Source organism: Camelina sativa, chromosome 7, assembly GCF_000633955.1.
Source record: "Camelina sativa cultivar DH55 chromosome 7, Cs, whole genome shotgun sequence".
NCBI classification, from domain to species: Eukaryota; Viridiplantae; Streptophyta; class Magnoliopsida; order Brassicales; family Brassicaceae; genus Camelina; species Camelina sativa.
Window position 1 is genome coordinate 18109735 of NC_025691.1, and position 25236 is coordinate 18134970.

The window sequence follows — 25236 nt, forward strand, 5'->3', positions numbered from 1 at the left end:
TCCAATTTGTTTCAGCAAACCAGAGAAGATACACTTCAGACAAAATTGAAACTTTTCAAACTATAGTAACAGAGATGTGAATTAATAAATGTCCAAAGAGGAGGCGAAGAGATGTGAAGAAGTATATCAGGTGAGAGTGCTCTGCGAACTCTGCAGCAACAGGTAGATCTCACAATATCATTTGATGAAAATGGTAAAGTTATTCATTCATAAATCCGTTTACTTGGTTCTATATCTCAAAGCAAAACTCACCAATACACAAAGTAATCATTCAAGCAAGCACACAGTAAGCAGAATCAACTACAATGAATAGTATACATCAGAATCATTGGTTGCTATTCCCATTTGGAAGTTGAGAAATGAACCAGTTAATCATTCATAAATAACTCAAACCACAAGATTGTAGTATCACTCTGACAATATGTAAGTTCATGACTTTGTAGCCATAACAACACTTTTCAAATCTTGGACCACCTCAAGCCTATCTTTAGTACTAATGCATTTTGAGGAGAGAGTAAATCTCTGCAAACGATTTGTGTTCTTTATAATAATGTATTTGGCCACTTCTCTATCTCCTCCTTTCGTTTCCATTTGTAGCCTTCCACATGAATGTCTCAAGAAGAAGCAGCATACAACATTCAAGAACATTCTTTGGTTGATTTCATTCTCCACTAGCCAAGACATTGTTCGTTCATCCAACCTATGTCCTGACACAAACAACAAACATTCAGGAAAACACAATGTATATTATTAGATTAGGCATTGCTTACATGAGCTTGAGGACTTGCAATTTAGGAGAAGTATATATGCACCATTAGGGGAAGTATATATGCGCCATTAGTTAACTATGCTGAGTTTACTTGTAATAATATATATATAGTAGTAGTAGTAGATAGGGCAAAACACACTAGTAGATCATGTGCTCTTAACGTCTCTCGCTCATTTTTCGTTGGATCCGATTAAATTACACAAGGATATATATGGTGGAAACGAGGCTGCAGAGTAGCAGGCGAAGAGATGATGCCACGGAGGAGAAGACGAGAGTGCCCTGCAATTTTTTGCGAATTCTCCAGCAACAGCAGGTAACATATATTTGCCGTTAACAAGAAATCTACTTTCTAGGGTTTTGTAGTTTCGTTGGAATTAGGTCTGGCAAAATCACAAAAACTCGATTCTTATTAGGTTACGAAACCTGCTCAGGTATATATGCCTTGTGTACTACATTTCTGGTTCATTCAGGTCTCATATGAACTTTGAATGTTCTTCATTCATATATATATATTTTAGTTTTCAGGAGAATGAGTGGTTTAGACGACGATGTGAGTTACACTGAGCTCGGGGCACTTAAAAGTCGTCTCAAAGATGTCAGGGTCATTGTGGTGGACAAAACGGTGAAGAAACTTGTTCACTAAGGGGTGGTGTGGGAAGAATGAATTTACTTCCTTCTTCTATTATTGTAAAATGCTAGTAATTCTCAAAACCTATCTTGTATGACTATATATTCCAGAACAAGATAAAGCTAGAAGAAGATGTAAGGCTGCTCAAAGCCTCAAACAGGTAAAAAGGTTTTTTTTTTTTTTTTTTTCTTTTCTAGGCTTCTTAAGCTTTCCCCCTGCATTTAGTTACTTGACATAAATCGCAAACCCTATGATTCTTGCAGAAGAAGGAAGCAGAGGATGGTACAAGGAGAGGAGTTTCGGCTCCCTCTGTTAACAGGTAATATCTTGAATCCTTTTTATCTTTCAGACTCTGTGAGAGATCTTTTTTTACAATCTTACGTTATGATATCTTGCTTTTTATTTTATTCTATATCACTTAAACCAACCTGACTGATGAATAACTACAGCTCTGAAGAAAAAAAGACAGAAGGAGGAAGCACAAGTGCGTGTATTATTATACTCTCTATTCAGGTCCTCTCTCTTCTTCTTGCCTCAGAGATTGTGTATTTAACAATACTTTTGTTTTTTGCAGCTGAGAATGGAGAGGGAATTCGAGAAACGAAAATCTGAACCCTTGCAGAGCAAGTTCGAGAGATTGTGGCTTTTCAACGAGTAATAATAATTACTCATTAGAGCATATTTACTACATCTTATTGCTCTGAAAATTAAAACTCTATGCTTTTTCAACTATTGGGGTTTATTTTCTTTGGTCACCTTCACAAGAGAATGAATGGTAGAGAGATTGAGAGTATGACTTCCTACGAGGACCTAAGCGGACTTGTGTAGAATCCAAAAACAGAACACAAGTGTTTAATAAGAATAACTAGGCTTGGGCAAAAAAACCGGATCCGAAAACCCGAACCGGAACCGACCCAAAATATGGACCCGAATTTGAACCCGGAACCGGTAGAATATTCTATTGTGTCCTAATCTCCTAAACCCGAAGAATCGGAATCGAACCCGGAACCGAACCGAGAACCGAATGGGTACCCGACAAACCCGAAATAAAATAATATACATAAAATACTTGTTATATTTTTTTTATTTATAACATAGTTATTCAAAGTTACAACTTAAAATTCAAAAATATTAGTTCTTCCTAGATCAAAATACTCAAAATAACCAAAATTATATTGAAATGTTTAGCTATATATTTTTAAAAAATTAACCAATTTTTAAAAAAAATAATTTTAAAAATTTTATTTTAATATTTAACATTAAAATTTATGGGTAATCGGGTAAAATTCAGGTTATCGGGTTAAATCTCGGGTAATCGGATACAAAAAACCCCGAACCCGGATAATACCCAATTTTTTCGGATATTTATAGGTTCTGAAATTTTAGACCCGAACCGACCTGAACCCGGTAAGACCCGAACCGAACCCGAACCGATATTTTCTGTTTACCCTATTGGGTCCTAAACTCCTCTACCCGAACCCGACCCGAGTACCCGAATGCCCAGGGCTAAGAATAACTCTATTATTAATCTTAAGGAAAATATCTCAAAACCTTAAGCCACAAAACTCATAAGTTGTGCCACAAGCTAGCACCTCCTTATATAGAGAACATAAAACCAAAACTCAATTGGATAACTCCCAAATATATATTTTAGATCCTCCTAAATATAATTGACCTTATCTTATGTATATTCAGATTTCTCCTAAATATACATGGCCTTATCTCCTAATTATTTCAAGCTTACAACAACATTCTCCCCTCTAAGCTTGAGCTCATCTTCACTCACATCAAACACTCCCATTAGAGTCCTCATCTCCTTAAACTTCATTCTCCCAAGTGCCTTAGTCAAAATGTCAGCCTTCTGCTCTCTCCCAGTAACATGCTCAACACTTACTTGTTCTTTCTCAACACACTCTCGAATAAAGTGGAATCAAGTGTGGATGTGCTTGTTGCGGCCATGAAACACTGGGTTCTTAGTAAGTTCAATCGTTGATATGTTATCGACCCGAATAATCACTCTCTCACTGTTCCCACCAGTTACCTCTTCAAGAAGCTCTTGTAGCCATATTGCTTGCTTGGCAGCTTCAGTGGCAGCCATGAATTCTGCCTCACAAGAGGATAGAGCTACAATCTCTTGCTTTTGTGAACACCAAGTAATTGGTGAATCTCCAAGATAGAATAAATGTCCTGTGGTACTCTTACCATCATCCAAGTCCACCCTATAGGAGCTATCACTGTAACCCACAAAACTGACCTTATTTGTGCGATTGTAGAAGAGACCAAACGAACACGTCCCTCGAAGATACCTTAGTACCTGCTTTAAACTCGCTCCGTGAGATTCCTTGGGTTCCTGCATATATTTGCTTAGGATACCAAAACTGTAAGCAAGGTCTGGACGCGTATGTAGCAAGTAACGGAGACAACCTATACTTCTGCGATACTCCTGTCCTTCAATTTCTCGTTCACCTTGTGACTTAGACAGCTTCAGATTCATGTCCATAGGCACTTGAGTGGGATTGCATTTACTCATTCCAGTTTCCTCCAAGATTTTAAGTGCATACCTCTCTTGTTTCAGACTGATTCCTGATTCAAGCTGTCTCACCTCAATTCCAAGATAGTATGTGAGTAATCCAAGGTCACTCATTTCAAACTTTGCTGCCATCTTCAGCTTAAACTCACAAATCGCAGATAAATACGAACCAGTAACAAGCATATCGTTAACATACACCGCCACAATAAGAAGCTCTCCTCCTTCATTGTTAAAGTAAAGAGACGGTTCCTTAGAGCATCTCAGAAACTTCATATCCTTGAGAGTTATATGTAGCTTAATATTCCAGGCCCTTGGAGCTTGTTTCAAGCCATAGAGAGCTTTGTGTAGCTTATACACCTTACTCTCACTTCCTTTGATTATAAAGCCATCTGGTTGTGTGACAAACACCTCCTCTTTCAGTTTTCCATTCAGAAAAGCAGTATTAACGTCCAAGTGGTGTATTTCCCAGCCATATGAAGCTGAGAGACTTATAATGAATCTAATTGTCTCCATCCGAGACACATGTGCGAAACTTCATCATAATCAACCCCATATCGTTGAACATACCCTTTTGCAACCAACCTCGTCTTGTGTCTGTTTATACTACTATCTGAGTTCCTCTTAATCTTGAACACCCATTTCAACCCAATAGGCTTAATTCCAGATGGTTGATCAACCAAGTCCCAAGTCTTGTTTTTCTCGATTGATGCCAGTTCATCTTTACATGCCTTTATCCATACCTCTGATTTAGATGCCTCAAAGAAATCCCAGGGTTCTTCATTGATAGACAGCAACAGACGCTCCAGTTCTTCATCTTGAGTAACATAGTCATCAAGATATCTTGGTTTGGTGCGAAATCTAGCAGGCCTCCTTTCCATTGATTGGTCATTATTAGCCTCATTCTCCAAATCACTACTCTCCTCTTCCTCGCCGAGATCATCGTTTGACTCTGTCTCTGCATTTTTCGGATCACCAGTATCTGGTTCTGTTGCCTGTTCGATCAACCGAACGCCCCTGTTTCCAAAGTTGCCAATAACGATAGAGAACTCTGCAGAATCGTTTTGCTCTGTTTCTGTCTTCTTCCAATCCCATCCTTTGGTTTCGTCAAAACAAACATCCCGACTTACCACGATTCGCTTACTTGAGGGATCAAGCAAACGATAGGCCTTCGAGCCAGGCTCAGTTCCCAGATGAACTAAAATTCTTGACCTATCATCCAACTTTTTCCTCCCTATGCTCTCTGTTTTAGCGAACGCGATGAAGCCAAAAGTCCTTAAGTGATTCAGGTTTGGTTTCGATCCTTTCAGCATTTCATGGAGTCTTCTCTCCAAGAGACCTGGTTACAACTCTGTTAATCAAATATGTTGAGTGCCTAACAGCTTCACCCCACAAATAATTTGGTAGCTCCATATGCTTTAAGATACTTCTTGACATTTCCATAAGTGTCCTGTTTCTCCTCTCCACTACCCCCTTTTGTTGAGGAGAATATGGAGCTGTCAATTGTCTCATAATCCCAAACTTCTCACAGTAAGAGTTGAAATCAGCAGAGGTGAACTCTCCACCTCTATCAGTTATGAAATTCTTGATCGCATACCCTGTTTCTTGTTCAGTAGTGACTTGAATTTCCTGAACTTGTCGAGTGCTTCGCCTTTTTCTCTCAACAGAACTGTCCACATGTAACGAGAAAAATCATCTACGATCACAAAAACATACATCTTTTGAGCTGGTGTTGTGGGCGTAATAGGGCCACAGAGATCGCCATGTATCAGCTCGAGAGGTAGTGTAGCTCTGTACGTGGTTTCTTGAGGAAAAGAGTCTCTTGCTTGTTTTCCAAACAAACAAGACACACAAGTTTGTCTCTCAACTTGGATGTTTGGTATACCAGTTACCAGGTCCTTACTGATCATTAACTTCATTGTATCGGTGTTGACATGACCAAGTCGTGCGTGCCAAGTTGCAGACTGGTTCGACGAAACCAGTTGTAGACATTTAATCGTTTCTACTTCTAACAAGACCGTGTACAAACGATTCTTGGACCTTACTGTTGTCACAAGTAACTTACCAACCTTGTCGTAGAGCATTAACTTGTCTTTTGTCATTTGTACCTCACACCCAGCCTCAATAGCTTGACCTAGACTCACAATGTTACTCTTCAAGTCTGGTATATAGTAGACATTGTGCAGTACCTTTTTCTCACCATTGTCAAACACAAATCATATAGAGCCCTTTCCTTTGATGTAAACGCGAGAGTCATCTCCAAATCGAACCTTACCCATCACTTCTTCACATAAATCATGAAAGAAACTCCTAACTCCACTCATATGGTTACTTGCTCCATTATCTAAGTACCATATGTTATTATTGTCCATGCTGCTCTCAAAACTGCTTGGTTTTACTTTATCTTCTTGAAGATACACTACTTCATTCATCATGAGCTCATCTGCTGTATGTGTATCCTCATCCTTCTTCTCCACTGTTTCTTGAAGCTTGAGCAGTCTATCAGGGCAGTCTGAGGCATAATGACCCTGTTTATCACATCTGAAACAAGTAATATGTGACAAGTCATGTTCTCTATCTCTATCTCATTGTTGAAAGCCAAACCTGCCACGACCTCCTCTGCCTCTGGAAGATCGACCTCCTCGTCCTCTTCCTCTGTAGTTCCCGAACTGATTTGAGTTAACAAACATAAGTTTGCCTTGGTCATCATCCTGTTCTGTCTCCTCTTCACCAATTCTTTCTTCGTAAGCCTTTAGACGACCTACAATATGCTCGAAGCTTGTCTTGTTCAAATCAAGTACCTGCTCGAGAGAAGCTACTATGTGAATAAACTTCTTTTGAGGGAGGCTTGACAAAAACTTCTTGACGATCATAGGTGTTGCCAATTCGTTTCCCAATGCTGCTGATTTTGTTGAGATTGCAGACAACCTCTCCACAAACTCATCGATTTTCTCAGTTTCTTTCATCCTCAAGCGGTCAAATTCAGCCATTAAGGTCTGTAGCCTCGCCTTCTTGACCATTTCTGCTCCTAGATGTCTTGACCTTATAGCTTCCCACATGTCTTTTGCAGTTTCTAGAGCTCCAATCTGAAGGGTAAGAGCTTCGGGGATGGACTGTATGATAAGAGCAATTGCTAAATCATTCTTTGTCTCATCCATGTTTCCTCTTTCAATTACCTCCCATGATTTGTGAACCCTTAGTAGGATCCTCATCTTCATAGACCATACTGTGTAGTTGGTCGAGTTCAACATAGGACACTTGTTGGAGGAAGATCCTCCCTCCGATGATGACGATCCTTCTGATGATATCAATGATTTCTCGCTTGTTGATGAACTCGTCTTGTCATTTTTGCTCGTCGACAGATTTTTATCTCCTCCTCCTTCTATCAAAGGTTTTCCATCTTCTCCTGCCATTGCTCAAGCTCTGATACCACGTGTAGAATCCAAAAACAGAACACAAGTGTTTAATAAGAATAACTCTCTTATTAATCTTAAGGAAAATATCTCAAAACCTTAAGCCACAAAACTCATAAGTTGTGCCACAAGCTAGCACCTCCTTATATAGAGAACACAAAACCAAAACTCAATTGGATAACTGCCAAATATATATTTTAGATCCTCCTAAATATAATTGACCTTATCTTATGTATATTCATATTTCTCCTAAATATACATGGCCTTATCTCCTAATTATTTCAAGCTTACAACAACAACTTGAATCTCAAATATTATGTGCTTTGGTGGGTTTGAGGGAACAAATGATGATACCAGAACTGGAAAAAATGGGTTTGGTGGGTTTACTCACATCATTGTTTTTACACCTAGTCTTTGGAGAGTGAACTTAAGAGATTAAGGCTTTTGACCAGGTAAATATACATTAACTTGTCTCATTTCTTGTTTCCACGAATCGATGTTCATATTAGCTTTCCTTTTTATTCACTCGTAGGAGACTGGTAACGATTTTGACGGTTTGACTTTCGCTGAGGTGCAATTGCTGCAATCCCAACTAAAGGAAGCCTTGGTCACTGTGAGGAACCAGAAAAAGGTTTAATAACACAAAATTTATAGGGGATCAAAATAGAAGATATATATATATATATATATATTACTTCTTTCTCCTATCACTTATTGAAAGATATTATTGTGATTCTCAAACATCTTGTGGTTATTATATTGTGACATGAGAAGATATTGCGGGAAGAGGAAGAAATGGTGCTCAAACAGGTGAATATTTTATAGAGTCCTCCTACATAATATTTTATACAGTGCTGTTTTTGCTTCTTCTTTGTTTTTGTTTTCCTTATAGATCCATGTTTGATCTTGCTGCGTTTTCCATATTTGAAGCTCTTTCTTACATTTTTTTCCCAAAAAAAGTAAAATTATTTTATCTTCCCCGGGTTTGACACTACGATTTTGCAGAAGAAGGAAGCAGGGGATAAGGTTGAAGCTACAATGAGAAGGTAATCTCTTAGGCTAAGCTAAAGAAACAAGTAAAAAATTTGGCGTATCTATCTTAACATTTTTGGAATACATTTTGTATCATCCTCTCTTATCTTTGTATCCAAACAAGTCTTAACTAAATTCTCTACAATCCTTACAACCAAACACAATAATTTCCTAAAATATATCTATCTAATTTAAATCAATATGTTAGATTAAAATATAATTCTCCTTTCATTTTTATTTAATTTTATATTTAATTATTTTAATTACTATTTAATACATAAAGTTAATAAAATTTTAGATTTTTTTTAGCATATAATGTGATTTGAATTTTTATAAACGGATATATATTAAAAATTGTCTTAGGGTATTTGTAACCAAACAAGTATAACCACGTATAGAGCTCGGAATACATTTTTGGAGTACAATATGGTGCCATCACTTTTTGCTAACTTCGGGTCGGGTTTTTAACTAAAATTATAACCGATTCAATTATCCGGATCCTCCTTAAGATTACCGAATATTTGGGCCGGTTTTTAATCCATAGCGTACTTATTTACATCCAATTAATGCCCATTGTATCTTAGAAAAGATCTAATTTGCATGCCGAATTTTTAGGGCCGAGTTTGACAAAAAGAATTGAAAACCCTGATTATGTAATCACATCCTTATAATATAGCAACTAATTCAAGATGAATACATCTTAGAAAATATCTAATTTGCGTTTAATAAACGATTACATATTTGGTAAGATCTTATCAGCTTTAAATGTACACTATTAATCCAATAATATCAGTTGAGAATCATAATAAGAATATGCCAGATCATTCATTCCTAAATCATAACTAACAAATCGTAAGATGTATATTCTCAACTTACGAATCAAGAGTTTCTACAAAACTCTACCTACAACTGTTAACAGTATATATATATATATATATATATATATATGCAATTCACCATCGACTACAAGCATCTCTAAACTATTATAATATCATATCAACAAAATAATAGACCCGTGGTGTACCACGGGGTAAAACCTAGTTTAGCTATTATTGGATTAGTTGGCTCAGAAAACCATAATTTATAATAAGACGAACAATTAATGAACCATAATCTATAGTAAAAAGATGTCTCACATATCTGAGAGAGAGATCACTTAGGTTCTAAGTTTGCTCAGAACAGCACATTATGTATGCAGTATGCTGTGCTGTCTTGCTTTTTTTTTTTCTTATCACTGAACCAATTGTGACTTGTTCTCCGTATAACAGCTCTAGAGAGAAACAAGATGATGAAGCTCAAGCACCGCCACAGGTATATATTCATTTGCGGTCATGTATCTTAATTCTTGCATCTCATTGTAATTTTACAAATGCTTATGTTACTGCAGTCGCGATGGGAGATAGAATACGAGAAACGAAGATCTGAATCCATGCAGAACGAGTTCGAGAGATTATGGCTGTTGAAGGAGTAATAAACTTCCCACTTTGTTTGCTCATGTTTTTTCCATTTTGGTTGCTCATGTTTTTTTACACTTTGGTTGCTCATGCTTTTCCTTGAATTCTCACAGGAGAATGAGTGGACAAGATGACTTCCTTCATTTGTCTCTACTTATCAGTCAAATCTGCCAAGGATTGATAAGGTGTCAGATCTGATTCATTTATTTATAGTTTAGCTTAATTTTGTTTTTTTATCCCTTGTGTCGGACTCGAGTCTCCTTAGTTTGATCACGTAAACAATGTTTTTCCTTCCAAAATTTTATTATATTAAGAGTATTGAATTAAAAGTATCGATACACGTCTAAACTACCCGAGGAATGAAGTTGGATCCAAAATGTTTACGATGTTTTCTAACTGATTAAGCATCAATTATGTTTTATTTACATGTCCCTTTGGAATAATGACTTGTAAATTATCGAATGTGTCTCTATAAAAACTTTACGGTCTAAACAACAGTTCAAAGCCTAGAAGCAAACAAACTTGTAGACCTATTAATGAGTTTAATTGCTGACATGAGGAGTTTAAACTTTAAACTAGTCCTGACATTCGGGTACTCGGGTCGGGTTTGGGTAGGAACCGATCGGGTTCAGGTTTTTCGGGTAGAGGAGTTTAGGACTCAATAGGGTAAACAGAAAATATCGGTTCGGGTTCGGTTAGGGTTCGGTTCGGGTTTGGTTTGGGTCGGTTCGGGTCTAAAATTTAAAAACCTATAAATATCCGAAAAAATCGGGTATTATCCGGGTTCGGGGTTTTTTGTACCCGATTACCCGAAATTGAATCCGATAATCTGAATTTTATCCGATTACCCAGAAATTTTAATGTTAAATATTAAAATAAAATTTTTAAAATTAATTTTTTTAAAAATTGGTTAATTTTTTAAAAAATATAGCTAAACATTTCAATATAATTTTGGTTATTTTGAGTATTTGGATTTTCAGATCCGTTTTTTTTGGCCAGGCCTACTTCAAACACATCAATACTTTACTCATATGACAAGGATGGTAATTTGGTAATAAGCATAATTGCATCAGGCCTGGCTCATTATATTGGGTTGTGTGTGCAATATTTACAAAAGACGTTTTGTTTGCCGTACAGTATATAAGTTTGCTAAAATTAGGGAATTTATTTTGAAATTTGGGCTCTAGAATTTGATTATCCTACTCAAATAGTATGGGCCAAGAACCGAGACTGCACATTATACTTGCTTTACGAACACCATTTCTATATGTTAAAATTGTTGGCAGGAACTAGATTTATGGTTTTACGGACTGAAAATGTTATTAACTACCACAACAACAAAAAATGAAAAAACACATGTGTAATCATCCCTCAACTGAAATCTTGTGGCCTAAGCATCTCGAAGTTTCTATGTTATTTCCCTGCTTTTGGTTTCTTCAACCCCAACCTTAACTAATTCACATTCTCATTTATTGTTCTCTTCATATATAGTTATATAGATATAGTCCTCATGTAAAACTAGTCCAAGCTAAATTTTCTGAAACCACTCTCATATTCTTTTGGTAATATTTTTAGAAATTAGAAAGAAAATAAGAATAATTTAGAAGCTATATATAAAGTTTGTTCCACTAAAGAAAACCTCAAAAGTGTTAAATTGTCAGAGATAATTCATCTGTAACTTGCTAACTTTAAAGTAACGGTGTATACTGAAGGTATACCACAAAACTGACGTACGTTACTAGAACTATGTTCGTGAATAGAAATAAAGATGAGATTCCTTAAAGCTAAGATAAAAAATCAACGGCCAAGGTGAAGCATATTTGCATAAGTCTATATACCTTCCATACTAATGCCATGCATGAAACTAGCTACCTGGTCCTGGACCCTCTACAATTCGAGACACACTGTACTAGGGAAACTCAGTATACAATTAGAAACAAAACTGATGGTTACAAGCTTTTTGTATACTTTTTGGGTGTACGTACGTAATGGAGAACACCACAAAGCACAAAGCATGCCTTGCACGTGTCAACAGCATCTGAACACGTTGCTGGATTCCTTTTTTTTTTTGTTCCTATGCATTATCAGTTTTGTATATAACAGTAAACTATTGCTTAGACAAATCAATTTTTTTTTAAAAAAAATCCTACTTTTGTGAAGTAACAATATCAAATCTAACACGTAAACTCGAATGCACAAGGTGGAATGCAACAATTTATATTTGTGGAGGGTATACGGTAAAGGTAGTGTGTGGTTTCTGGATTCTCATTTTGTTCCTTTGCGATTTGGTTTGTATATAAAAGGTATTAAGACAAATTATATTTTCTTTGTTCTTTTTTTTTTGATAAACTAATTTTGTAAAGTAACAAAATCACCCGCTTTTGTAGAAAGTTTTTAGAATATTAATTTCTTGTCAAAGATTTAATATAATTTTTATCACATATTTCACTTCTATAGAGAAAATTTTCAGGATCATGATGGCTTATAAGAACAAATCTTGAAGTGAAATGTTTGGGTATCTATTCTCTGGATTCACAACCCGTTGTTTGTGATTAGAGAGGAGATTTCCAAAGTGTTTTGGATAACTATAATCGTATAAGAGTTTTAGAAGCACTTTACATTAGGCTTTATGGTGGGATATGACATATCTATAATCATATTCCGGAATCTGAACTTATATCACATAACTCATTTATGGTACTAAAATTTAGTGGACCACAGCTAGGAAAAAAGAGAAGTATTGGCGTGATAAATAAAGAAGCTCAGGAGTTCAGGAGAGTCAGGACTCTATAACTCATTTAGCTAGCTGTTCTCTCTCTCTCTCCCTCTCCCTCTCCCTCTCCCTCTCTCTCTCTCTCTCTACAAATTAATTGATAAGTATATAAGTGTGAGGTAAGAAACTAGCTACAAGGAATTAAAAAAATGTTTGATAGAATATGTGAAATGTGGAGAGAAATGAGGAGTATAACGGCAATGGTGGTGGTGCAGATAGCTACGGCAGGGCTAAACATATTGTTCAAGCTTGCCATGGAAGATGGTATGAACCCAAGTGTACTCGTGGCCTATCGTCTCTTATTCGCTACAATTTTCATGCTTCCTTTGTCCTTCATATTTCAAAGGTTGATTTTCTTGTATATGATAATATGGTTGTGTTTGTATGTTTTGATATTAATTAGATAATGTCTCGTTTTTAAACTACATGTGATCGATTAGGAAGAGGAAGCCGGAGTTTACATGGCGTCTGATGTTACTAGCATTACTCTCAGGGTTACTCGGGTACGTAGTCACTAATTGTCACAAACACATAAAAGAAAGAAGCGTTTTTCGGTTTTTTTTTTGGTTCTCTTGTGTCCCAAAGTTATGTGTTCATGTAATTAAAACCACATTATTTCAAACTGAAATTGAAAGCTATTTCGTTTTTTTTTTTGTTCTCTTGTGTCCCAAAGTTAATTATATGCTCATGTCTTTGTGACTTTGTCAAACTAAATCCATCTTCTTTCAGATGATTTTTTTTTTTTTTTTAATCCTAGATGGTTTGAATGTTACACAAGTTTGATGCTAAAATTCATATAATCCTAAATAAGTTCAATTCTCTATAGATTTTTCAAAAATACATATCGACTAGATAGCTAGTTAAGTCGTCGGGTACTTAGGGTGGTACTAAGTAGCTTCAACCATTTTAATTAATCAATATAATTATCAACCAGTGGTTTTACATTAAGATTCAACGTGTTACCAAAAACATAGAAGACTAAAACACTTGATTACTGAAATTAGTACGTAGTTGATAATATTGATTAAAAAAAACAAATATATATTGGAATTATAACACTTAATTAATGTGGTGATAATTGAACAGTGTGGTAATACTGAGTATCCTAACCATTGCGGGTCTGGCTCTAACGTCAGCAACATTCACCTCTGCTGCTGGCGTTCTCACTCCATTGATCACTTTCATCTTCGCTGCACTTCTTAGGCAAGTGACACACGTCAAATCAATTTGATTAATTAAGACCTTTTAATTAATACATATTTATACCATTATTATTATTTTGGTCGGAAATATTTATACCATTATTAAACAAAAGATATATAATCCATTTTCCATATAAAGGATGGAGAGTGTACGGCTTGGGTCGAGCGTAGGGTTGGCTAAGGTTTTTGGAACATTGCTTGGTGTTGGTGGAGCTCTTGTTTTTATTTTCTACAGAGGAAAAGAGATTCATCTATGGTCAACTCACGTTAACCTAGTGACCCAACCACGTGATGCTGCTACCACTCACCATATCTCTATCTTTGGTGCTCTTCTAGTTTTTGGCGGTAACATTTCCATTGCACTTTGGTTTTTATTGCAGGTAAGTTTTATCCTTTTCAACTTTCTTCTCCATGTATATTTTCATGTGTGTTTGCTCACTAAAGGCATGTTGTTTTTTACTCTTTTTGTTGTTTTCTTTTTTGTTTTACAGGTTAAGATAGGAAAAATATTTGGAGGGGCTTATTGGAACGCGACACTAATGAACATGATGGGAAGCATAGTGGCTATGCTTGTCGCTCTTTGCTGGAAACACGATTTAAATGAATGGAGATTAGGATGGAATATTAGACTCTTAACCATTGCGTATGCGGTAATTATCAATCCATCCAAATCAATAACGGGCTTGTTTGTATATGTATTAAATTCGTACTAGTCTGTAAGAGAAGATTCATTTAAGCATTTGAAATATAGAATTTATGTTGTCCATCGCAGGCAATTGTGATTTCTGGGATGGTGGTAGCTGTTAACGCATGGTGCGTCGAGTCTAGAGGGCCCCTATTTGTATCGGTATTTAGCCCTGTAGGACTAGTGATCGTAACGCTTGTTGGATCATTTTTGCTAGATGAAACACTTCATCTTGGGAGGTACAAAACTCATGTATATTGTATTGTTTTGTGGAGGTGGGTTTGATGTACGTATGTATATATAATATGGTTTAATTTTTACTTGGCAACATTACAGCATCATTGGTACAGTGATTATCGTGGGAGGATTATATCTTGTGCTATGGGGTAAAAACAAGGAAATGAAGAGTATCCTTACGATAACCTCGGATCATATTGAAACAAATAAGACTAGCAAAGACAACACCCTCAACAATCTTCCTACATTAAGTACAAATGTCCCTTGAATCCTCCTCTTACAAATCGACCATCGATCAATTTATAATACTCGTTATATATTGAACAAGTGAGTGTTAACAGGATGCTTCTATCTAACGACGATTTATTATAACCTTTGTATGCCTTTGTTCTATACCACATTAAAAAAAGAATCCATATTTTCAGATGTTTGATTATTTTCAAAAATAAGACAAAATTGTAAAATCTTTATTGGTTCTACTTAGTTTCTGTTTTGAGGCATAAATACTCTGTCATAATGCATGCCATTTCACAGTGTCATCTCATATTATTTCAAAACTTGTGAGCATAATATTTGTCAAACTATTTTTTATATGAAACAAAGAATCTAATTTAAAGTAGGGAACTTAAAATTAGATACATACATAAACAGAATATTATTTATCTTAAAATCGGAGTCATGCTCCAGTTGCACCTGCTAAAAGAACAACAGATGTTTTAGCCAATTTAGCAGTAGTTTATTCGGTTATCACTAATCGAAAAGGATGTGTTAAGGTATGTGATTTGTACCATAATCATCAACCTCACATTCATTATCATCACTCACATACCTTAACACACCCCTCTCTTAGAATATTGAAAATTATAACTGGGAAAAAAGGAGCCAAAGTAGGAGTTACAAAGGAATTAAAAATAGTCATTTTCTGATTAGTAACGTTCCAAAAAAAAAAAAAGATAAGAACAAATGGACAAGGTTCATCTAAACCTTCCTCAAAGCAACGAACCTAATCTATAGTTGTTGTAGCTCATGAAGTGTGTGCACCTAATCAAAATAGCCAGAAACAAAAACTCAAAGACTCTAATAAATATTCTTGTCAATGAAAAGGAATCCAAGTACAACTGGTAAACACACCATAGAGAAATTAGAAGAGAGATATGAGATGAAGAATCGACAAGAACAAATGGACAGTATAAGCCAATTTGCAAATTGTATAAACCACATAATATATATACAACGCAGCTAAAACAACTTAAATCTGGCTATGTAAGTAGTCGTTTAAGCAAGGATAAAATCAGCAAATAAGACCTTAACGCTATACGAGTCAGAGAAAGGATCAAGTTTGAAGATGGAACCGAACCACTCGAACTCCCCCCAAATCTCGCATCCCTCGGGTCCCTCACGTGCCACCAGGGAAATCTCGGCACACCAAAGCTCCAAACTCTCAAGACCTTCAGACTGCGCGTTCCACAAGATGACAATATTGTTAGCATAGTTGCTGCAAAGTCTGTTGATATCAAATCCCCACTGGTTAGAGTGTTGCAGCGCTTTCAAACCCTTCACTTCCTTCCAATCAAACTCATTTGGCAAACACCACAGTATTCTCCCGCAGGTACCACGACAGAATAAGAATTCCCCAATGCCACACCAATCTTTCATGTGTCCCGGGTTAAAATGTGTTTTCCCGCTTCTTACAAATCTACATTTACTTGGCGAGAAGGACAAGTTTTGACCGTCCTCATCCACCGCGTAAACCTCCTTGTCATCATCATCTTGTATCAATAGCACACTTTGTTGGATATTGAGGGGAAACGTGGGCATAATCACAAACAAGAAATCCCAAGTTTGGGTCTTGAGATCGTATACCTCTGCCCAGTTTGAGGAATCAGTGTCATCCTCACAGCCTCCAAACACATATACCTTCCCGTCTATCAGGTTTGCCGATGCGGAAGCACGAGCCATCTTCATGGCTGGAAGAGGGTACAATCAAAAAAGGAAGCATCCGAAGTGGGATTGCCGTTTTTGAGTCCACCGATGATGAAGATCCCCCAAATAACCACCACGAAAGCGGATGATGAATTCGGAGCCTGATACGAGTACGGTGTATGAATCGGTTTCAGCAGACGTTGGATGGGGTGGAGGACGAACCAGCGTGGGACTGGCTCTGGAAAGATGTGCAAGAGTACGTAGAGAGATGGCTCGATGCAACCCGTCTGATATCTCACGTCCCAGAGCTCAGGGGAAACTACGAGAGACCTGAGTTCCTTGGAGACGATAGCTAAAGCCGCGAGGTCCAATCTCGATACCTGAGCAAGGCAGTTCACAATCACCTCATCTGGTAACGACCATAATCCAGACACGTTCTTCTTATTGTGCGATGGCTTCAATTCCAACAATCTACGAGTCTCGCATCTTTCTTTCATTGATTGAATTTAATGGAGGAAGCAAGTAATACCTCTCTAGGACTATTGTGACAAGAAGAGATATAATATAGGGCAATTGACAAAAATAACACCATTTTAAGTTTTTCTTCCGCAATTATCACATGTTTTTAAATGTTCCAAAACAAGCACAAATTTATATTTATTAAAAAAATATTAATAAAATTAAATCAATGTCGAAATCGTAACATTGCAACCACTATGTGTTCTCTCACTCATCTTTCTTTCTGATTCCAAACCTAATTACCGACGAACCCAATCGAATCTGAATCAAAGGTGATTCATGAAGTCGAAGTCAATGAAATCAGTAATTGCGACACTGCAGAGGAGCCCATGCATCGATAACATTCAACTCCAGTGAATTTAATTTTGGTAAAAGTTGCATAATCGACAGGAGAGAAGAAGAGGAAGTTGGGTTTTCCGGTGCTAGATCTTTTCTCTCCTCTTGTCTGTTTCATTCTTCTATTTATCACCCTCAATTGCCACACTCTTCAACACTTTTGTTTGATGTGAGTCTTGGTTTTAGAGATTTCTCTAGTGGTAGTTCTGATGTTAGTGATGGTGAAATTTAATCTAAAGAGGATAATGATGTTATTGATGAAATTGGGGTCATTTGTGTTGAATCGAGTACTAATCCCAAAGAAGTATGTAACGATCTGATCAGAGAGGTTTTAGAACGGTTTTGACTTGCCAGGAAACCTACAATTAGGTTCTTTTGTTGGGCTGCAGAGAAACCATAGTTTGCTCATGATTCAAGAACATGCAATTTTTATGTTGTATTTTTGTTAGGCTGCAAAGAAACTTCATAATGAGTATTGAAGCAAAGACTAGACAGTTCGATGGTTTTGGTTCTTTAAGAGATGGGTATGTAAAGTCTATTGAATTTGGATACAGTTCTGTGAAGTTTTTAAGCTACAGTTTTCATCTTATGAAAATTCAGGAAAGATTCCTCGAAATTCATGAAAAGTTCCTTAAATTTCAAGATGACCTTCGTAAAAAGTTTGGATTTCAGGATGAACATTAGGAGGGATAATCAGACTCTATAATGATGTGGTCTTTAAGACTATGTTTTGTTAGTTAATCTTTGGCTTCTCTTGGATTGCTTGTGAATCTTAATTTGTATCAGATTCCTTTTTAAGTTTCTCAAACATCTACTGCTTTGATACATTATGTAGACCCAACAAGAATAAGTAAACTAAATAGCTTGAGTTCGTCGTATATCAAGTGTTTGTTTGCATATTCTATTTTAATTGTTCTAAGTTGACAAGGTGTGCTAGTTTTTGCTTTGCTAATTAAAGACACATTAAAATATTTAGGAATTGTGTCTATTTTTTTTTTACAGAATGCAAGAGTTCTCTACTGCTTATGGTTTTGTGGAGATAAACAAGAGCTTAGTCGAGATAGTAAAGTATATTGTAAACAATACCTTCAATGAGGCTTTCCTACATCCAAAATCACGTCTAAAATGCAGCACCAAATGTTCTTAATCAACAACAATGTTTTGGAGAAGTCTCGTGAAAAAAGCTTGCATACAAGTCCTGTGAAAAAGACTTGGAAGATTCAATAGCCATGGTGAAATCAATGAAAAAGTGTGGGATTCGATTCAAATCTCTCTCTCATGTTTTGATCTCTTTATTGTGTGATCATTAATTTTGGAGTATCTTCTGAAAATTTAGTTGTTTTGGAATTGAAATTGTGTTGTAGGTGAGCTTGACAGCATTTGCTTTCTTATTCTCCGAGTTCGTTCAGTACAATCAAACCCAAGTTGACAATATAGCTGAACTTGAGAGAATGTGAGCTGATTGGTTTAGTTAGAATGATAACATTTTCTTATTGATAATGATGGCTCTCAGACTAGAAATCATTCACATATCATCTCCCATCACAGTCACCTTTGAAGATTGAGGAAGTATAGTTGAGAATTCATGAAGACTTTCCTGAAACTTATTCCCTGATTTCAAATTTTATTGCAGGGAATGGGGTTGAAGATTTCTCTAAGCTATGTAATGCTGCAGATGATACAAGATGCAAGTATGTTTTGGATATCTACAGATGAGACTGTGTTCCTTTATCCAATTTTACTATATATATTGTTTAGACATATATGATGCTTGAGAAACCTTTTAAATTTTTTTGGTACTTGTATGATGTATAACATTCTCACATGTTTATGTTAGCACTTTGCATTAACTGTGACTGAGTTTCATGAAAGATTGTATGAAATTCGGAAAAGATTGTATGCAATTCGGGAAGGATTCTAAGAACTTTAGGAAGGATTTCCTTGAACTTCATAATGGCTTTCATAAAAAAGTTTAGATTCCCAAACATCAGAATGTGCACAAAAATAAAATCATTACCCATTAGTAATGGAATAATCTACTAATATTTGACACATTGATTCAAAATACACCAAAAATATATATTTAGAAACACATATATTTAAATTTTTGAAGGGTTCAATAATATTTAGGAATGACTTTTTGAAATTCAGGATGGTCTTCATAAAGATAGTAGTTACCAAAGATTACATGTTTAAAGTGTTCTTGCTTAAATTCAGGATGGTTTAAACATGTTGTGTGCTCTGCCATGGAACAACATACTCAACTTCCTTACACCGTACTGTTTCTTTCTTCTTTGCTGAAATCAGTATGTAAAAAACCCACATAACAATTATACACATCAAAGTTATCAAACACTTCTCCAACACAAGACACAAGATAATTCTATCTTGTAAAGAAACATTGCAAAGACATCACAAACATAACACTAAAATACTTCATAAAATCCTTTTAGGAAGGTCTTCCTAATATTTATGAAGGCATTCTTGAAATTTAGGAAGATCTTCCATAACAACGAACATAAACTTCCACTCAAGTGTCCATTTTCTCATCTTCATCATCAACTCTCTGCTTTGTTCTTAAAATATCTTCTATCATGTATATCATCAATCACTTGAGTTAGAGCTGAAAACCTTATTCAACAACATGATCAGTCCATGAATTCAATTTTTGTTTTAACATTACTTCAAGAGATATCTTATATATCACATTTAAACTAATTCTACAACACTACCAGATTGATTAACCTTAAAATTCCAAGAAACACTACCAAGTTGATCTGTGCCATTAGCAAAACAATTTAGAAACTCATAGCAAACTATATACTTTACCAAATTCAACCACTTCTAAACAGCTTACAAGTCTTCTCAAAAGAATCATAATTCATAAGAATACTTAAAACTCTCCCACATAATCTTACCATTATTTCTATCATCTTGTAGCATAAGATTCCCAGAATCCAAGTAGCTGAATCACACTCCTTTCTTCCACCTCTCACCACCATATCCATTGTTGTTCCTCTTCCTCTTCGACGATCTCTCTCTTTGTCCTGATGACAAGAGTCTTCCACCAACTCCAGCAAATCTGTAAACCATATTCTTAATATGTAATTTCTCGATTTGCTTGGTCTCTTATCATCGTCTTTTTTGTATTTATCCTTTTCTTCATCATCTTTGTTGACTTGGAAGTGATTATTCAAATTCAGAGGTAGTCATGTGAGAGGGCGAGCTGAGATTGGAGCAGGGTTCAAATCCAACTCTTCATTTCGATTATCGAAAGGCCAGGTCGAGATAGATCCATACTCTGTTTTTTAGATCGGAATCGTTTACGCATTTTTCGGTTGTGTGCCTACACAGAATAGCTGACCGGTCAACGTGGGAGCCCAAAACGAGATGCAACGACGGCGATGTTTCTCCTGGAAGTGGCTGAAGATGAGCTAAATCTCAGATGTGGTGATTCACGTCACGACAAGCTTCACTAGAGAAATCCAAAATCGTGAGTTTAATTTTTAAAATAATAAATTCTGTATATAAATTAAATATCAAATATCACTTAATGCTACATTTAGAAAAATTAAGCTTATGTGCTATTTTTGGAAGAGCTAGTCTAAAGTACTTCTCTATAATATAACATTATATACAGCTTTCGTCTAATTAAAAATAAAATAATAGTATTTGCTGGCAAAAATAGAAAAGGAAATAAAAGTAAGTTGAAACTCGAAAATATACTATTAAACAATTAGATCTAAATAATGCCTCAAATTCAGAAAACATATTAAAGTTACTGATAATAATTCGATTTGATGGTTACGCGACTGTAATTTTATATTTTGTTGTTTTTGTAGAATTAAAAACTTTATTTTTTACTGCAATTTTTAAAACTTAAAATATGTTGCTAACTATTATTGTTTGTATATGCGGTAAATTAATATATTCATTATCTATTCAAAATAAAATAAATTAATATGAATAATTAAAAAAACGTTTGATAAAAAAACCAAAATTAATCTCTTTGAAATTTAATTTTTGGGGGAAATATACTCTACAAAGACGTTGTCATTTGCTATCACAAGCAAGTCCTTTGTTTTATTTGTATATATATAAGATGTTCCTTAGATCTTCCTCGCTTTAAATAAGAAGAACGAAGACCTCGAACAAGAGTCGAGTTATTCGGATATTTTGATCAATTAAAAATAATATTAAATCATCTTAATTAAAAAATTCATAATTATGCTAAAATATATTGTTCAAAATATCAAAACTTTAACAATTTTCTATTCATCATAATATTGATTAAGCTATTAGAGAAAAAAAAAAGAAGCAATTACATGATTTTATGTAACTTATGTTACATTATCATGTTAATTTTGTTTTGAAATTAATTTTTGTTTCTTTTGGTGGAATCGAAATTAATATTTCTTGGTAAAGGTTTTTGTTAATTACTTACATATTTTGAATGGTTCAAAAACAAAATAGTCAATTTTGTCAACCCAATTTTAATTATATTAGTATTTTTTTTTTTTTAATTCTTAACCTACCTACATCCTTTCTCGGTAATTGATTCTCCAAGCATCCTTTGCAATTCGTACAAGAAAAATCACCCGTATAGGCTATAGATTCTCGAGTTGACATAGCGGAGACCATACGACACCATCCTAGACACAGAAAAGAATAACTCATTCACTCGTATAGGCTTCGTCTTGCCTCTTATTAAAAACATGTACACGTATTTAAGCATAAATGCATATATTTTAGATTCTACAAGCAAACAAATAAAAAAGATTGGAAATATGACATCTGCGTATCGTCCAAGAGTTATTGTTAATGGAACAAGAAGAACAAGAACGTTCCATTACTTCTATTGTCGTCATTGTAGCCGTTCCATTAGGCTGACTAGCTATGGTCTATATGGTCCCTTATGTCCTTTCTGTTCTAGAGAGATCAATCTCCATGATGAGCTTGACATTATGAGGCCAAGCCGACCTTACTGGGATAGCGATACCGACTGGATCACGTTTCATCTTGTCAACCAACCGAGAAGTAACCGGTTCAGTCATGATGATCTAGTTTACAATACCGATGAGGAATTCGCTGATGTGATGCCCAGCGTACAGATCGGTCCACCACCGGCCTCGCAATCCGCCATCCAGGCTGTGAAAACGGTGATAATCACGGAAGAGGATTTAGCGAAAGAGAAGGTTTGTGCGATATGCAAGGAGGAGTTTGAAGTTGGAGAGGAAGGAAAAGAATTGAAATGCGTGCATTTGTACCATGCAAGTTGCATTGTGTCTTGGTTGAACATTCACAACACTTGTCCCATTTGTCGCTTTGAGGTTAACTTAGGTGTTTCCGAAAGTAACCTAGAAGAAGGAGGGTCGTCTCACCACGTTGACAATGATCGAACAAATCGGTTTAGGACTCGAGTATGTTCTTTGTGGCCTCTTCGGATGATGATTGATTGGGTACATAATCTCATAGGTAAGATTCCAACTCCCAATATAACTTTCATGGCTTTCCTATTATGCTTTTACGTTTTTTAACTATGATATTTTTAATTAACAATTAAGAATATATATAATTTCGCAGATATAAGAATAACAAACTCTTGACAAAAAAAAAAGTGAAAGAATTGCAAACAAGAATGTAGGAAACTAGGAAAATTGACTTAAGTTAATAATGAAAGAGAGGAGAAGAGAAAATCACATAAAGAGGCAAAGAGGGTAAAAAGGCTAGAAGCGGCGTTTATCGAACATTTCATGAAACAAAACTTAGGCATTATCAAGACTATATTCTATAATAATCTTGGTAAGGTGTAGCAACATATAAATAAAAAATCTTGGTAATAAGCTCAGTTCTCTACTAGCTAGGGTTCCATGATCCCTCAATAGTCTGAAATCGCTTTGTCTCCCCTCTCTTTGCTTCTTTCTCTATCGAAGACAGTTTAGTTGGTACGGTTTCAATACCCTCACCAACCCTTCTTAACTGTCGTTTATCTTATTTTTTAGTCTAATTTTGTAAAGCCGGGTTGTGACTTTTTCGGTTTGTATAATCTCCCTTTAGAACATCTACAATGGGAGAAGTCTTCAATGTTTCTTAAGAAATGTTTTTACTCGGAGAACTTTGAGAACCGTTTTCTCTCCTTCTCTTTCCTTTTTATATTATTTTATTAATTTTTAATAAAAGAATTTTTGGGTGAGCAACTACTGCTGTAGACGGTCTTAAAGCTTTCCATTGACTTCACTAATCTCTACCAAATACTTGGGATGAGTCTTGATAGAATTTTAGGTGGGTGATCTGATCAAAATAGTCGTTAAAATAAGATGAAAGTGACAATGTGTACGAAAAAGACAACACACTCGAAGCCCATAATCAAGATATCGTATCAAATCAAATAATCAAAAATTATCACCCAAGTTGTATTATTTAAATAATTCCCATACTAAATACATGCCACCCCCTTGATGTTCTTTATAACACAACAAATCAAATATAATCATCAACCATGAAAAAAAAAAATTACAAAATAGAAAAAGAAAAGAAATGGTGAATACAAAAAGTGCACTTTTGTTTTCCATGGTCTTCATGGCATCATTACCATCTCTTTCCCACGCAGTTTTACTTAACGGCCTCCAAATTAACGCCGTCCAAGTAACTGGTGTCTTGCATTGTTCCCTTAACGGAAACGTAAACGCATCTCCACTCATTGGCGCTACCGTTCACTTGGTTTGCGACGGCTCAAGCACTGACCTAGCCCAAGCTGTCACAGATAAATCTGGACTGGATCATTCAACATTATGCTTGCATGGACTTTAAGGAAAATAAAATATTATTGCAACTTGCATGTATGTTGTTGACTTGTTGTAGTCTATCGTTGTTTGTCAAAAATAATAATAAGCGATGCATATGGTGCTATGCACCAGCCACGACACCATGTTGAGCTCTCTTTTGTAACAGTACTTCTTTGTTTTTTATCATCAAAAAATAAATTTTATTGTGGGTACCCGACCGAATAAATTTTGTTCATTCAGTATTTGTTTGTTTTGAAAAAAAAATTTGATGTGTCTTGTTAAACTCTTATTTTTTTCACAATAATATAAAATAAATAATTTTAAGATCAAAAAAATGTTCAAGATATGATTTAACTAGCCAATTAAAATCTCTTAATTATAAAACAAGAAGGAGATTATTTTTTACATTTCAATATTCCAAAATGTACTTTATGATAGACTTTGATGTCAAACCCACATGAAGAAGAAAGAAAAAACAACAATCGTGGCTTCTATTTTTGGAGAAGATGCACTAGAGGGATCGGAAGCTTTTAACTAACTATATACATCTTATAACAATAAGTGGATGCTCTAAACGTGTCAAGAGTGTGATCCTAATGCTAATGAAGAATGATTTTTGGTCATGATTGTTATGTTTTTATTTTTTATGTTTTAATGATATGAATATGGAAACGTATGACGACCCTAGCTAGGACGACCTGAGGGCTTAACTTCAAGATTTTTCGAAGCTATATGGAGCACTGTAAGAAAATACTTTAGTAGAGGTGTAGCCTTGTAACACCTTCAGTTGGAATTCGTTTTCAATTATTTTTAAGGATTGGATATGTCTAAGATGACTACAAAGTTAGTGCACTGTAATCTGAAAAAGAGGTTTAAACCGTATAGATCATATAAATAAAGCCTCGGCCCAATATGTAGGCCCAAAGTTAAGATTAGAAAAAAAAAAAAAAAAA

The 25236-nt window shown here is 35.4% G+C and overlaps 3 protein-coding genes and 1 long non-coding RNA gene across 11 annotated transcripts; 3 read left to right on the plus strand and 1 right to left on the minus strand.

The window, feature by feature from the left end:
• Positions 11-2161, plus strand: LOC104701431. 3 transcript variants are annotated; one of them, XR_002032755.1, is made up of 6 exons: positions 11-162; positions 974-1082; positions 1288-1557; positions 1661-1716; positions 1847-1881; positions 1972-2161. It is a non-coding gene; the product is annotated as an uncharacterized LOC104701431 (long non-coding RNA). The 3 variants fall into 3 exon arrangements; XR_002032753.1 differs by having other exon boundaries at positions 11-1082; XR_002032754.1 differs by having other exon boundaries at positions 11-1082; positions 1295-1557.
• On the plus strand, positions 11959-15229 carry LOC104701432 (WAT1-related protein At1g68170). Of its 6 annotated transcripts, none has more exons than XM_010417125.2 (8): positions 11959-12066; positions 12812-12860; positions 13037-13099; positions 13683-13799; positions 13938-14178; positions 14290-14448; positions 14571-14722; positions 14820-15229. In XM_010417125.2, the coding sequence occupies exons 1-8, from the start codon at positions 12015-12017 to the stop codon at positions 14986-14988; spliced, it is 1002 nt and encodes a 333-aa protein (XP_010415427.1). In that variant the 5' UTR covers positions 11959-12014; the 3' UTR covers positions 14989-15229. The 6 variants fall into 6 exon arrangements, with proteins under 6 accessions (XP_010415427.1, XP_010415425.1, XP_019083240.1 ...); XM_010417123.2 differs by having other exon boundaries at positions 11988-12066; positions 12535-12942; positions 14820-15222; XM_019227695.1 differs by having other exon boundaries at positions 12048-12066; positions 12545-12942; positions 14820-15222.
• On the minus strand, positions 15902-17160 carry LOC104704729 (F-box/kelch-repeat protein SKIP6-like). The gene has a single exon (XM_010420765.2). It carries the CDS (start codon positions 16683-16685, stop codon positions 15996-15998), a length of 690 nt encoding a protein of 229 aa, XP_010419067.2. The 5' UTR covers positions 16686-17160; the 3' UTR covers positions 15902-15995.
• LOC104701433 (RING-H2 finger protein ATL57-like) lies at positions 22267-23612 on the plus strand. Its single transcript, XM_010417129.2, has 2 exons — positions 22267-22973; positions 23082-23612. Exons 1-2 carry the CDS (start codon positions 22286-22288, stop codon positions 23102-23104), a joined length of 711 nt encoding a protein of 236 aa, XP_010415431.1. The 5' UTR covers positions 22267-22285; the 3' UTR covers positions 23105-23612.

Excerpts from the sequence above, each read along its gene's own strand:
- LOC104701432 (XM_010417123.2), top strand. The coding sequence starts at position 12,746 with ATGTTTGATAGAATATGTGAAATGTGGAGAGAAATGAGGAGTATAACG. Across the intron at positions 14,179-14,289 it reads CACTTTGGTTTTTATTGCAG|GTTAAGATAGGAAAAATATT; the intron begins GTAAGTTTTATC and ends TTTGTTTTACAG. Across the intron at positions 14,723-14,819 it reads GAAACACTTCATCTTGGGAG|CATCATTGGTACAGTGATTA; the intron begins GTACAAAACTCA and ends GCAACATTACAG.
- LOC104701433 (XM_010417129.2), top strand. The coding sequence starts at position 22,286 with ATGACATCTGCGTATCGTCCAAGAGTTATTGTTAATGGAACAAGAAGA. Across the intron at positions 22,974-23,081 it reads TTGGGTACATAATCTCATAG|ATATAAGAATAACAAACTCT; the intron begins GTAAGATTCCAA and ends ATAATTTCGCAG.
- LOC104704729 (XM_010420765.2), bottom strand. The coding sequence starts at position 16,685 with ATGAAGATGGCTCGTGCTTCCGCATCGGCAAACCTGATAGACGGGAAG.